Source organism: Erinaceus europaeus, chromosome 13, assembly GCF_950295315.1.
Source record: "Erinaceus europaeus chromosome 13, mEriEur2.1, whole genome shotgun sequence".
Lineage (NCBI taxonomy): Eukaryota > Metazoa > Chordata > Mammalia > Eulipotyphla > Erinaceidae > Erinaceus > Erinaceus europaeus.
The window spans coordinates 32,563,741-32,576,978 of record NC_080174.1 but is presented as its reverse complement, the minus strand read 5'-3'; the positions used below and the strand labels follow the sequence as shown (position 1 = coordinate 32,576,978).

The 13,238-nt window shown below is 39.7% G+C and overlaps 1 protein-coding gene across 2 annotated transcripts in view; it reads right to left on the bottom strand.

Annotated features, from left to right (window-relative positions):
• The window catches only part of UBE2J1 (ubiquitin conjugating enzyme E2 J1), a 40,007-nt gene that overhangs the window by 15,744 nt on the left and 11,025 nt on the right, over positions 1 to 13,238 (bottom strand). For both annotated transcript variants that reach the window (XM_060205480.1, XM_007533533.3), the window contains exons 2-5: positions 7,720 to 7,793; positions 6,295 to 6,426; positions 847 to 931; positions 515 to 620 (exon numbers count right to left, since the gene is read on the bottom strand). In XM_060205480.1, coding sequence (XP_060061463.1) covers positions 515 to 620; positions 847 to 931; positions 6,295 to 6,426; positions 7,720 to 7,793 — 397 coding nt within the window. The remainder of the gene's footprint in view (positions 1 to 514; positions 621 to 846; positions 932 to 6,294; positions 6,427 to 7,719; positions 7,794 to 13,238) is intronic.

Here is a 13,238-nt window from a genome sequence, read left to right as displayed (position 1 = left end):
CAAATTGGAAAGAAGTAAAACTATGACCATTTGCAAATGAGAGAATAATATACATAGAAATTCCAAAAGACTCCAGTAAGAAGATATTTAAAACATAAAGGATGCAGAAAAATAACAAGCTACATAATTGGCATGCAAAAATGTGTTGTATTTCTATTCTTTAGACTTGACTCGGTATTCACCCCTTGGGGAATTGGTACAGCTCCATTTTTTTTTAATTTGTATTAATATTTTATTTATTAATTTATTAGATAGAGAGAAACTTGGGGGGGGGACAGAGACACCTGCAGCCCTGCTCCACCACTTATGAAGCTTCCCCCTGCAGGTGGGGACCAGGGGTTTGATCCTCACTCCTTCGCCCTGTAATGTGAGCACTTAACCAGGTGCACCACCAACTGGCCCATACAACTCCATTTCTAAAATAGGAAAACTAACACTAGATCCTGTAGCCAAGGTAACTCACAAAGTAGACAACAAACAGAACCTCTCTGAATAGTCAAATGCAAAAACTTACTTTTTAGCAAGCGCTCTTCTTTCCTCAGGTGTATAATCCAGAGAACCTATGGCTCCTTCTCCTTTTGTTGGCATAAACCCAATGATGGCTAATAATGCTGTTCTTACTGAAATAAGAAAACAGACATCAATCTAAGTTGCTTTGCAAAAGAGAAAAAAAGACATGTAGGTTTTTAACACTGACAAAAATCTAGACAAAGAAAAGTGTTATTATTTAGTAAAAAAAAAAAAATCAAAATCATCTACTCAAGACAGGTTCAATCTCAAGAAAACATTATAATCATGAATTGACTAGTTTCATAAGATTCATGTATGCTTTCAATTAATACTCACTACTCCAGGATGGCTGCCAAGTTTCAGGATGATGGCCTGAGATGCTCAAACAGATTTTCTTGCCAACTTCAAATCGTCCATTAGCCTGAAGAATAAATAAGTCATTAAAAAACATGAGCTTAATGCTTTACTCTTTACAACTATGTTTTATTTATTTATATGTAAACACTATAACAGTAATGTTTAAATGTATACTCCAAGCTGGAAAGATAGCTTAGCAGGTGGGGATGCTCATGTCTTGCCCTGTGTGTAGCCCAGGTTTGAGAGTCTCAGAATTACTTAGGAAAGCCATGGCACCAGGGGAAGCTCTGATACTGTGGTGTCTCCCTTTCTCTTTTTCTCTCTCTCTGAATGAAAAAGTCAGCCTGGAAAATACTATAAGGGGAGATATAAGGTTATCAAGGAGTCTCGAAATCCTGTGCCCTAAGCTGGTGGGAGATGACACTATGACTTACACTGGCACATTATTTTGAGGAGTTGTAAACTGTGTCCCCAAGAAAACAAGTTTTGTAAAACATTTCCTCAAATTAAAAAAAAAAAAAAAAAGGAATGCATGTGCAAGGCACTGACTCCACAAAATTACAATAGGAGTAATGTAATCTCCAAGGCAATACAGATTTTTATCATCTTAGGCACAGACAGTCCACAAATATCTAATGGGTGCTAAATGTATAATATAAGCTTTTTTTTTTTTTTTTTTTTTTTTTTAGAAACTATAGCACCTTTTTGAATCTGAGTTGCACAAGTGAGATCTAAATAACTGACATAAAAATGTCCTCCTGAGTGCCTAAGTGTAGTGTGAGGATCTAAAGAGAAAGATGCAGAGGCCAGGATAAAATCTTAACTAGCTGTTGGTGAAAACAGGAATGGAGAGTAAGACTCAAAGACAGGAGAGATTTTCAAAAGGATATTGCAATTTCCTAAACTAGGAACATAAGAAAAGAAGATCAGTGATAATGGTTTTGGTGTCTGACATGGATCTGCTATCTTCGTAGAAGAGCTATGGGTGATGCCCAGCAGGCAGGTAGGAATACAGACATGCTGATGTCAGAAGACAGACATTTCTGCTATCTGACTTCACAGAAGTGGTCACTGGAACCACTTAACAGAAATATTAAAAAAAAAAAAAAAAAAAACTGAAGTTTAAATTTATAATACTTAAGTGGAGAGCAAGGGGCTCTGTATATTAACTCTTTTTCAGCCACCAGGTTCCAGATGCTACCATGATGCCAACCAGACTTCCCTGGGCAGACAACTCCACCAACGTATCCTAGAGCCCCATTTCCCCAGAGCCCCACTTCCCCAGAACCCCACCCCACTATGGAAAGAGAGAGAAACAGGCTGGGAGTATAGATCGACCTGCGAACACCTATGTTCAGCAGGGAAGCAATTACAGAAGCCAGACCTTCCACCATCTGCACCCCAAAATGACCCTGGGTCCATACTCCCAGCGGGATAAAGAATAGGAAAGCTATCAGGGGAAGGGAGGGGGTACAGAGTTCTGGTGGCGGGAACTCCACCAGAGTGTGTGGAGTTGTACCCCTCTTATCCTATGGTTTTTGTCAGTGTTTCCTTTTTATAAATAAAAATTTTTAAAAATGGAGAGCAAGGAAGAAAAGACTTTAAGACATAAACGCCATGTGAGCAGAGTGTCTTGACTTTTTCTTTGCTGTGCCCATACCATAGCTTGCATAGCATGGGTGTAATCCATGTTTGTCTAATGAAAAGTTAGAGAAGACTTTTCAAAAGAGAGAAGCAAACCAGAAAGTGCAAACTTTGAAAAATCAGAAAGCCAGAATTGATTCTCAGGCAGTGTTCTATGTTTGACCATACCTATGGCTAACTACTTAAATATTTCTGTACTTGGGCCAGAGAATTATCTTACTTGGCTAATGTGCTGCTTTGACATGTTCATGACTCAGGTTCAAACCTAGCCCCCACAGCTTTGGTGTGCTGTGGTTTTCTATCTGTTTGTTTTTAATACTTAAAAAGCTAATCCTTTTTTAATGTATGTATTTATTTTAATCAGAGAGAGACAGAGACCAGAGCACTGCTCAGCTCTGGCTTATGGTGAGGCTGGGGATTGAACCTGGGACCTCAGAGTCACAGGCATGGGAGTCTTAGCATAACCATTATGCTGTCTCCCCATCCCATGCTGTGGTTTAGAGACACTCACTCTGTGTCTCTAAAATAAAACAGGCAAAGTCAGTTACTAATTGATAAAGACCTACCACCCTAACTAATCCACCACCACTTATTTTCCCAGGATCGCTTGTCTTTCCCCATAATCTAGCAACTGAAAAAACTGATTCCTGAAACAGCTGGTCACCTCCAGAATCCTGGTTCCATTCCTAATGTCAATATTAACACTTTCAACATTGATATTTCTTTTTTTATTTTAATATTTATTTATTTATTCCCTTTTGTTGCCCTTGTTTTATTGTTGTAGTTATTATTATTGTTGTCATCGTTGTTGGATAAGACAGAGAGATATGGAGAAAGGAGGGGAAGGCAGAGAGGGGGAGAGAAAGACAGACACCTGCAGACCTGCTTCACCACCTGTGAAGCAACTCCTCTGCAGGTGGGGGGCCAGGGCTCGAACCAGGATCCTTACTCCGGTCCTTGTGCTTTGCGCCACCTGCGCTTAACCCGCTGCACTACAGCCTAACTCCCAACATTGATATTTCTTAAGTAGCTTCAACATGCCAGGAACTCTAGTTTGATTATGTTTACCATGCACAGATGAGAAAACTAAATTTCAAGGGGATTATATAAGAGCACTGGTTAGAATCCAGGGTTATTGGTTTTAAAACTAATTAGTTCCACTATATCAAATATAGGTAAAAGTTTATAATTTACAGATGAACACTTTTTGTTCTACCATTTTCTATCCCATGTATGTCAGAAGTTTAACCTAGAACATGGAAAAGATGGGAGTCTGGCAGTACCACAGCGGGTTATGCGCAGGTGGTGCAAAGCATAAGGACCCGCGTAAGGATCCCAGTTCGAGCCCCCTAGCTTCCCACCTGCAGGGGAGTAGCTTCATAGGCAGTGAAGTAGGTCTGCAGCTGTCTATCTCTCTCTCTCCCTCTCTGTCTTCCCCTCCTCTCTCCATTTCTCTCTGTCCTATCCAACAATGACGCCATCAATAACAATAATAACTACAACAACAATGGAAACAAGGGCAACAAAAAGGAAATAAATATTTTTTTAAATAAAATAAATTTAAAAACACATGGAAAAGAGACTAACAATTGATAAAATTTCTCAACTTAGTCTCTGAGACTGTCAACATAATCATGTTTCAATAGTTTGCTACATGTAGAAATTAAACTACAACAGGCTAACCCCAATTAAGGATGCCTTAAAAGTTGCCAAACAGAAAAATACAGTAGTAGCTTAACATGTTAGCAGAGATACAGAAAGGCTTTCGTAGTTTTTTTTTTTTCCCAAGGTTGTGATAACTAAACACATTTATTCATTAAAAGAAAATAAAGGAAAGAAATTATAACATAAGAGGTACCTACTAATGGAACAATAGTTCAAGAAAGGTAAGAGAAAACTGGGTCAAGTTTTCCTTCACATAGCGATAAAATATGTGAAGATGGGGAGAAATTCTAGGTTCTTAACAGCAATAACATGGGGGGCCAGGCAGTAGTGCAGAGGGTTAAGCACACATGGTGCAAAGTGTAAGAACCCATGTAAGGATCCTGGTTCAAGTCCAACTCCCCACCTGCAGGGGGATTGCTTCACAAGCGGTGAAGCAAGTCTTCAGGTGTCTTTTTCTCTCCCCCTGTCTTTCCTTCTCTCAATTTCTCTGTCCTATCCAACAAAACAACAGCAATAACAATAATAATAATAAAAAGGACAACAAAAATGGGAAAAATGATCTCCAGGAGCAGTGGATTTGTAGTGCAGGCACCAAGCCCCAGAGATAACCCTGGAGGCAAAAATAAATAAATAAATAAATAAATAAATAAATAAATAAATAAAATAACAGCAATAACATTAACATTTATTAAGGATTCTGTGTCTGTTCTTATCCTAAGTGTATCTAAAGATGAGGAAAGTGAAGAACAGAATGTAAGGAAAGGAAGAAACTGAAGGATACAATATGACTAAGAAGTATGATAACATTAACTACCTTTTTCATTGTGTACATTATGTTTCAAACATGGTGCCTAGCATTCTGTAGAATCCTAACAACTATACTATAGCAATTCTGTATTTGTTAGCATCATTAGCACTCTTCTGATGCTTCAACTTTCCAAGAACTAGTTTTTTTGAAGAAAAAACTTGTAATCCCAAGGTCATGTTTCTAAATGCAAAATAATGCATTCACTTTCTTTTTTCTTAATCAAAATTTACTGATTTATCATTGGTTTATAACATCAAAATTTTAGGAGTGCAGCTTTACACTTCAGTTGTTTTAGTTTATTTCTTAATGAAAATGAGCAAGCTGACTATACTCTGTAATCACCACCAAGAATTACAAAACTAATATCTGGACCCCTTTGTGGGTCCCCATAGGACTCTGCCCTCAATGTGGATCAACAGTGGTAGAGAATGTTCCATCCTCCAAAGGGAGGCTGGATAACATACTCTATCTACCACCTGAGGAAGATGGGTTCTGATATTGGGGCAGCTTGGAACGTTCCTACTCATAACCACAGAATGTGAGCTCAGACCTACAGGAATGCAGAGGTTACATAGGCTCCTAAGCTGAATATGGGCCCCAGATCAGATCAAATCAATGAGGTTTACAGTCAACAATATTTATACACCTTTCCATATTTGGGAGCTACTCTCTTCCCTGGTCCTTTTTCCAGCCATGACATCATCTCCCCAGACAATAACTTGGATCCACTACATATCAGATGTCAGGCCCAGGAAAAACTAGTATAGTCATGGGCCCTTTGGGATATAACTAAAATAGGGCTACTAACTACCTACAAAATGGAGATCCCCAATTCATCACCTGAACTATTCCAGCCTTTAGGTTCACGATTAGTCAACAATTTGTTTGGCTTTACATGTTAACTCTTTTTTTCAGCCACCAGGTTCCAGATGTTACCATGATGCCAACCAGACTTCCCTGGGCAGACGACCCCACCAATGTAACCTGGAGTCCCACTTCCCCAGAACCCCGCCCAACTAGGGAAAGAGAGAGACAGGCTGGGAGTATGGATCGGCCTGCCAATGTCCCATGTTCAGTGGGGAAGCAATTACAGAAGCCAGACCTTCCACCTTCTGCACCCCATAATGACCCTGGGTCCATACTCCCAGAGTGTTAAAGAATAGAAAAGCTGTCGGGATGGGATTGGATACGGAGTTCTGGTGGTAGAAATTGTGTGGAGTGGTACCTCTCTTATCCTATGGTTTTTGTCAGTATTTCCTTTTTACAAATAAAAATTTTTAAAAAAATCTGCAACAGTCACTGGCTCTTACCGTCAGGAGAATAATGCTTGGTGGTTTCATGGGATACTCTGGTGGCAGCACTATCCGTCCATGATAAACTCCTCCATCAAACTCAGAATCTGGAGGCCCTCTAACTGTGAAGTGCCATTCAAAAAGGTTATCCTGCAGGTGGGGGAGATAGCAAAATGGTTGTGCAAAGAGACTCTCATGTTTGAAGCTCCCAAGTCCCATGTTCAATCCCCTGAGTCACCATCAGTCAGAACTGAGCAGTGCTCTGATAGGAAAAAAAAAAAAAAGAAAAAAGAAAAACAACAGCAACAAGATCATTATGAACAAAAACAATAACCAGCAAGGACCAAAAAGTTTTACTGATTTTATCAGTGAGTATTAGAACTATTACTGGGTTACAAGCACAGTTCCTAATACACAAAATATCAAGTATAAAGTTATAAGATTTAATCTAACTTTCATGTTTCATAAAAACTTATGTCATTTAAAAAAAGGATTTAAAGATATCAGGACAGTTTTTATGCATTCATAAGATTTTAGGTTTAATTGAAATGAAAATTAACCCTTTACTATTAATTATACTTATAATCAAGTAATTACTATAAATTTGAAATATTTAAGACTTTTAAAAATTGTTCCTCATAGATTTATAAAAACTTTTTTTATAAGTGGTCAGTGATATTAACACATATATTACCATTAGTATCACCTTATAGTTGTGAAATACTATATAGTTTGTAAAATATTTGCCCATAGGGAGTCGGGCAGTAGCACAGGGGGTTAAGCACACATGATGCAAAGTGAAAGGACCAGCCTAAGGCTCCCAGTTTGAGCCCCCAGCTCCCCACCTGCAGGGGAGACACTTCACAGGGGGTGAAGCAGGTCTGCAGGTGTCTTTCTCTCCTCCTCCTCTCTCCATTTCTCTCTGTCCTATCCAACAATGACGACATCAATAACAATAATAACTACAACAACAAGGGCAACAAAAGGGAAAATTAAAAAAAAAATTTTAAGGTGAAAAAAATTTTTTTTAATATTTTCACATAATTACATTTTGTTCTCATTATTAATAAGCCAGATGATGCACATGTAGACACTCTTTTTACAGATAAAAGGAGATAGAGATGTTTGCACACACACAAAAAAATCAAACTAGCTTCAGAGAAACCTGCATAGACTGAGTCTTTCAAATTACAGCATAGGATTCTTTCCACTTCTTCATTAACAAAATCAGTAGCCAAGACCCATTTTATAGAGATGAGAAATTTATTTCTAAATGTCTGCACTGAGGGCTAGTGAGACGCTCAGGAAAGATAGGAAATAAAACACATTGATACGCTACATCAAATACATCTTTAATGACTCAAAACAACAAAAAACAATCTAAGGAATGTGTTTAACACAGGAAAGTATTAAATCCATATGTAGATGGAGATGGAAACTCACCTCTAAAGGCTGTGCATGGTAATGATCTGTTGGGTCTTTCAATTCTGCTGCTTCTTTCATTAAACGTTTAACAGCTAGAAGACAATTCATAAGAGATATTTAAAATATACTCTCCTAAGTAGTTATCACAGACTTACAAATCAATGAAAAATTTGTACTTCAACAAAAAAAATGCAAAAAAGGAGGGAACGGAAGACTTTAAAAGAGTACATATTAAGTTACATATACCAAGAAGCCTCATGAATACAATTGTTATGTAATTATGTACAAATATTTTACAAACTGTGTAGTACTTCATAAGTATAAGGTGATATTAATGGTAGTATATGTGTTAAATTCCTCTTCTCTCCCCAGACCCTGATGGAATTAGAATTTAGAGCCCTTCCCCTAATAACATTTATCCCTCTGGGAGTATGGCCCAAAATTCTTTATGGGGTGCAGAAAGTGGAGGGTCTGGCTCTGTAATTGCTTCTCTGCTGTACATGGGCATTAGCAGGTCGATCCATATCCCTAGCTCATTTCTTTTCTTTCCTTTCCTTTTTACCAGAGCACTGCTCAACTCTGGCTTATGAAGAGTGGAGGGGTATTGAACCTTTGACTTTGGAGCCTCAGGCTCAGTAGTCTCTTTACATAACCATTATGTTATCTACACTTCTCCCACCACCACCACCCCCAGCCTGTCTCTGTCTTTCCCTAGTGGGGTAGGGCTCTGAAGAGGTGAGGTTGCAGGACACACGGGTGAGGTCATCTGTGCAGGGAGTTCAGGATGAAATCATGATAACATCCACAACTTGGTGGCTAAAAAGAAGTAAGATATAAAGCAGGACAAAAGGTTTAATAAACAGGAACCAAAAAGCAGAAGTAGAGCAGATGGGAATAGAGATTTTAGGGTAAAAAGAAGCTAGGAAGTCTATTTTAAAACCAAGGTTTTGGGAGTCGGGCTGTAGCGCAGCGGGTTAAGCGCAGGTGGCGCAAAGCACAAGGACTGGCATAAGGACCCCGGCTCCCCACCTGCAGGGGAGTCCCTTCACAGGCGGTGAAGCAGGTCTGCAGGTGTCTATCTTCCCCTCCTCTCTCCATTTCTCTCTATCCTATCCAACAATGACAACAACAATAATAACTACAACAATAAAACAACAAGGGCAACAAAAGGGAATAAATAAATAAAATAAATATTAAAAAAAAAAAAAGGTTTTAACTAAGTTGAACAATGACTTCAAAAAGTAATGTGTGGGCCAAGCAGTGGTTAAGCTTAAGTTACCATGTGCAAGGACCAGAGTTTGAATCACTATTCCCCACCTGAAGGGGGAATATTCACAAGTGATGAAGCAGGTCTGCAGGTATCTTCTTCTCTCCCTCTCCCCTCTCAATTTCTCTGTTTTATTTAACAAAATAGAAAAAGAAATTAAAAAGTACTATTTTTTAAATTTTTTATATTTATTTACTTTCCCTTTTGTTACCCTTGTTTTTTATTGTTGCTGTAATTGTTGTTATTATTATTGATGTCGTCGTTGTTGGATAGAACAGAGATAAATGGAGAGAGGAGGGGATGACAGAGAGTGAGAGAGAAAGATAGATACCTGCAGACCTGCTTCACCACCTGTGAAGCGACTCCCCTGCAGGTGTGTGTGTGGGGGGGCTCAAACTGGGATCCATACACCAGTCCTTGCGCTTAGAGCCACAGAGAGAAATGGGAGAGGAGGGGAAGACAGAGAAGGGGAGAGAAAGATTGACACCTGCAGACCTGCTTCACCTCCTGTGAAGCAACTTCCCTGCAGGTGGGGAGCCAGGGGCTTGAACCAGGATCCTTACAGGGGTCCTTGCACTTTGCTGCCACGTGCACTTAACCTGCTGCACTACCGCCCAACTCCCTACAATCTCTTTTTAAAATTGTTTTTTATTATCCTTGTTTATTGGCTAGAGACAGCTAGAAATTGAGAGGGCTAGAAAGGCAGAGAGACATCTCCAACACCATTTGCAAAGCTTTTTCTCCTACAGGTGGGGACTGGGGGCTTCAACCCAGGTCCTTACATATTTTAACATATGCGCACAGTCAAATGAACCACCATCCGGCCCCCAACTCTTTCTTCATCAGAGCCATGCCTGAAAGCTCATGCTTTGAAATATATTGTGTCATTGTTAAGTACAAAACTGGGAACACCTCCAGTTAAGCAGCATTCAGCATATTGTTTTTACTATGTTTCCTTTGGGACTTAAAAGTGTCCTAAATCCCCCCTATAAGTTTGCTTCAGATGCCTCACTACACTGTTTGGCAATCAGATAAAACCCCTTTCTGGGGAGACAGCAGTTGTGATGGAAGAGGACTACCTAAAACAGGCTTCAAAGTGGAGTGAACTATCTAAATTATGGTTTTCTCATCTACATAAAGCATTAACTAAGAAGGTTAAATTAGATAATGGAGAGAAAAGCATCTCTAAAGGGCTTGGCAAATAACAGTCTCAAGAATTGGGAGCTGTTCCCTGGGCAGATGACCTCACCAGTGTGTCCCATATCCTCACCTCTCCAGAGCCCTACCCCACTAGGGAAAGATGGAAGGGGGAGAGGAGGTGTTAAGAGGGGTAGAAAGCATAATGGTTATGCAAAAAGACTTTCATGCCTGAGGCTCCAGAGTCCCCAGTTCAATCTTCCCCCCTCCACCAGCACCACACCACCACAAGCCAGAGCTGAGCTCTATTAAACAGAAAAGAAAAAAACAAAAAGCAACGAGGGGAAAGAAAAAAAAAAGGCTGGGGGAATGGACTGACCTGCCCACACACTTGTTCAACATAGAAACAATTACGGAAGCCAAACCCTCCACTTTCTGCACCCCATAAAGAATTTTGGGCGGGCAGGGGTAAATAACAAAATGGTTATGCAAAGAGACTCTCATGCCTGAGGCTCCAAAGTCCAAGATTCAATCCCCTGAAATATCATAAACCAGAACTGAGCAGTGCTCTGGTTAAAAAAAAAAAAAAAAAATTGGGCCATACTCCCAGAGGGGTAAATGTCCATCAGCACCTGGAAAGAGCTGAGGAAAAAAAACAAAAACAAAACTGAAGGACACTTGGAAGTAGTAGGTGTGACTTAGAAGGCAGGACCACAGGAAAAAATAAACAAATATATGTGTGTATGGTTAGTTATAGAAATAAGTGTAAAAAAATAATAAAGGGGGTCAGGCAGTAGCGCAGCGGGTTAAGCGCACAGCACAAAGCACAGAGATCCCGATTTGAGCTCCTGGATCACCACCTGCAGGGCAGAAGCTTCACAAGCAGTGAAGCAGGTCTGCAGGTGTCTTTCTCTCCCTCTCTGTCTTCCCCTCCTGTCAATTTCTGTCCTATCCAACAACAACAGCAATAACAAAAACAATAATAACCACAACAATAAACAAAAAGGGCCTTCCAGAAGCAGTAAATTTGTAGTGTAGGCACTGAGCGCCAGCAATAATCCTGGAGGCAAAAAAAATTAAAAAATAATAAAATTAAAATAAATAAAAAGAAAGGAAAAAAATACTCTCTTGGGAAACTCCAATGCAGAGAATGGGAACAGAACTCTGGTGGTAGGAAAGGTGTGCAATTATACCCATTATCTTATAATTTTGTACAGCAATATTAAATCACTAATAAATATTAGTAATAATAATAAAAAAAAAAATCTCTGTTCCTCTGACACAACTTTCTTCACCCTTTGCATTCAACCCACTTGCCTCTTTACCCAGACACTTGGCTCTTAGGAATTCATAATTCCCTAATAAAATCCAATTCTAGCCAACTTAATCCAACCTTCCTTTTATTTGGTGTCTATACTCAAACAGTTGAGCATTGCTGAGGGGGAAGTAAGAAAGTTACAAAGGCAGGCACAGTGGTGCAACTCAGTTATTAGCAACAACCTCCAGTGGGACACTCATTCCCCTATTTCTCTAATAACCACCACCCATCAACTAGCTCTCCAAGACTTCACACACCTCACTTATTTTGCTTCTCTTCCATTTTATTCAGTTATAATGGTATACTCAACCTTTCGTTTCCATGACAAATGACTGTTAGCAGCCTAGCATGGCCTACAACCCTAACTGCACCCTGATTCCTTCCCTGTTGGCTCTCAAAGGTCAAGCCTTTGATCTCAGCCTTTTCCACCTGAGTTCCAGGTGCAATTGTCTGGATACTGGTTTAAGATAGCAAAGCCAGGTAGCTCAAGACTCCCCCAAACCCTTCTTGGAGAACAACTGACATAGTTCAGTACATGCAGTAAGGGAGGTCTACTACGCCAGCTGAGAGCAGACAGAAAAGGTGTCAGGTAGTGAGAGCTGAACAGCAGCAGGAATTGCCCAGAATAAATAAGAGGAAAACAACTAGGAACAGGTTGGAATGTTAAAGGCAGAGAGATTAACTGAAAAGCAACTCCCAAAGTTATACAGATCCATATGTGTTGGAACTTTTGCATAAAGTTTTTCTTTTTTATTATTTGTAAAATAGAAAATAACAAAACCATAGAATAAGAGGGGTGAAATTCCACACATTTCCCATCACCAGAGTTCCATATCCCATCCCCTCCATTGGAAGCTTCCCTATTCTTTATCTCTCTGGAAGCATGGATCCAGGGTCATTATGGGGTACAGAAGGTGGGAGGTCAGTTTCTGTAATTGCTTTTCTGATGGACATGGGCACTGACAGGTTGATCCATACTCCCAGCCTTTCCCTATCTTTCCCTAGTGAGGTAGGGCCCTGGAGAGGTGGGGTTCCAGGGTACATTGGTGAGGTCCTCTGTCCAGGCGAGTCAGGTTGACATCATGGTAGCATCTTGGTATTTGGAACGTGTATTCCTTTGCTTCCTCCTGTCTTATGGGATTCAGTTCAGTAGTTCTCGTAAGGTGGGGGTGATTGTGGCAAATTCCTTTAGTTCTTGAATATTTGAGAAAACCTTTATTTCTCCCTCATATTTGAAGGATAATTTTTCAGCATACAATATTTGTGGCTGTAATTCCTTCTCCTTTAGAATTTTGAATATGTCATTCCACTCTCTCCTTAACTCTAGAGTTGTAAAGAGAAATCTGATAAAAAGCCTTACAGCTCTGCCTTTGTATGTAACTTCTTTCCTTTCCCTAGCAGCCAGCAAAAATTTTTCCTTGTCGTTGACTTTTGATAGTTTTACAATAATGTGCCTTGGGGGTCGTCTTTTTGTATTTATAAATCTGGGTGATCATTCTGCCTCTTGGATGAGAATGTTCTGATGGTTTTCTAAGTGAGGGAAGTTCTCTGCTAAAATTGCTCTGAAAATGGACTTTGGCCTTGTCCTCCTCTTCAGATATACCTATCACTCTTATATTCGATCTTTTGATAAGAGTCTGCAATTTCAGACAGCTGCTTCAGTCTTTCTAAACCATTCCTCTCCCTCATCTTTGAATTGAAAGAGTGGGCTGGCCACATCTTCTGGATTGGAGATTATTTCTTCTGAATGTGTGGATCTACTTGCTAAGCCTTCTACCTGGGCATAGATTGCAGTTAGAGTGTCTTTTACTCCCT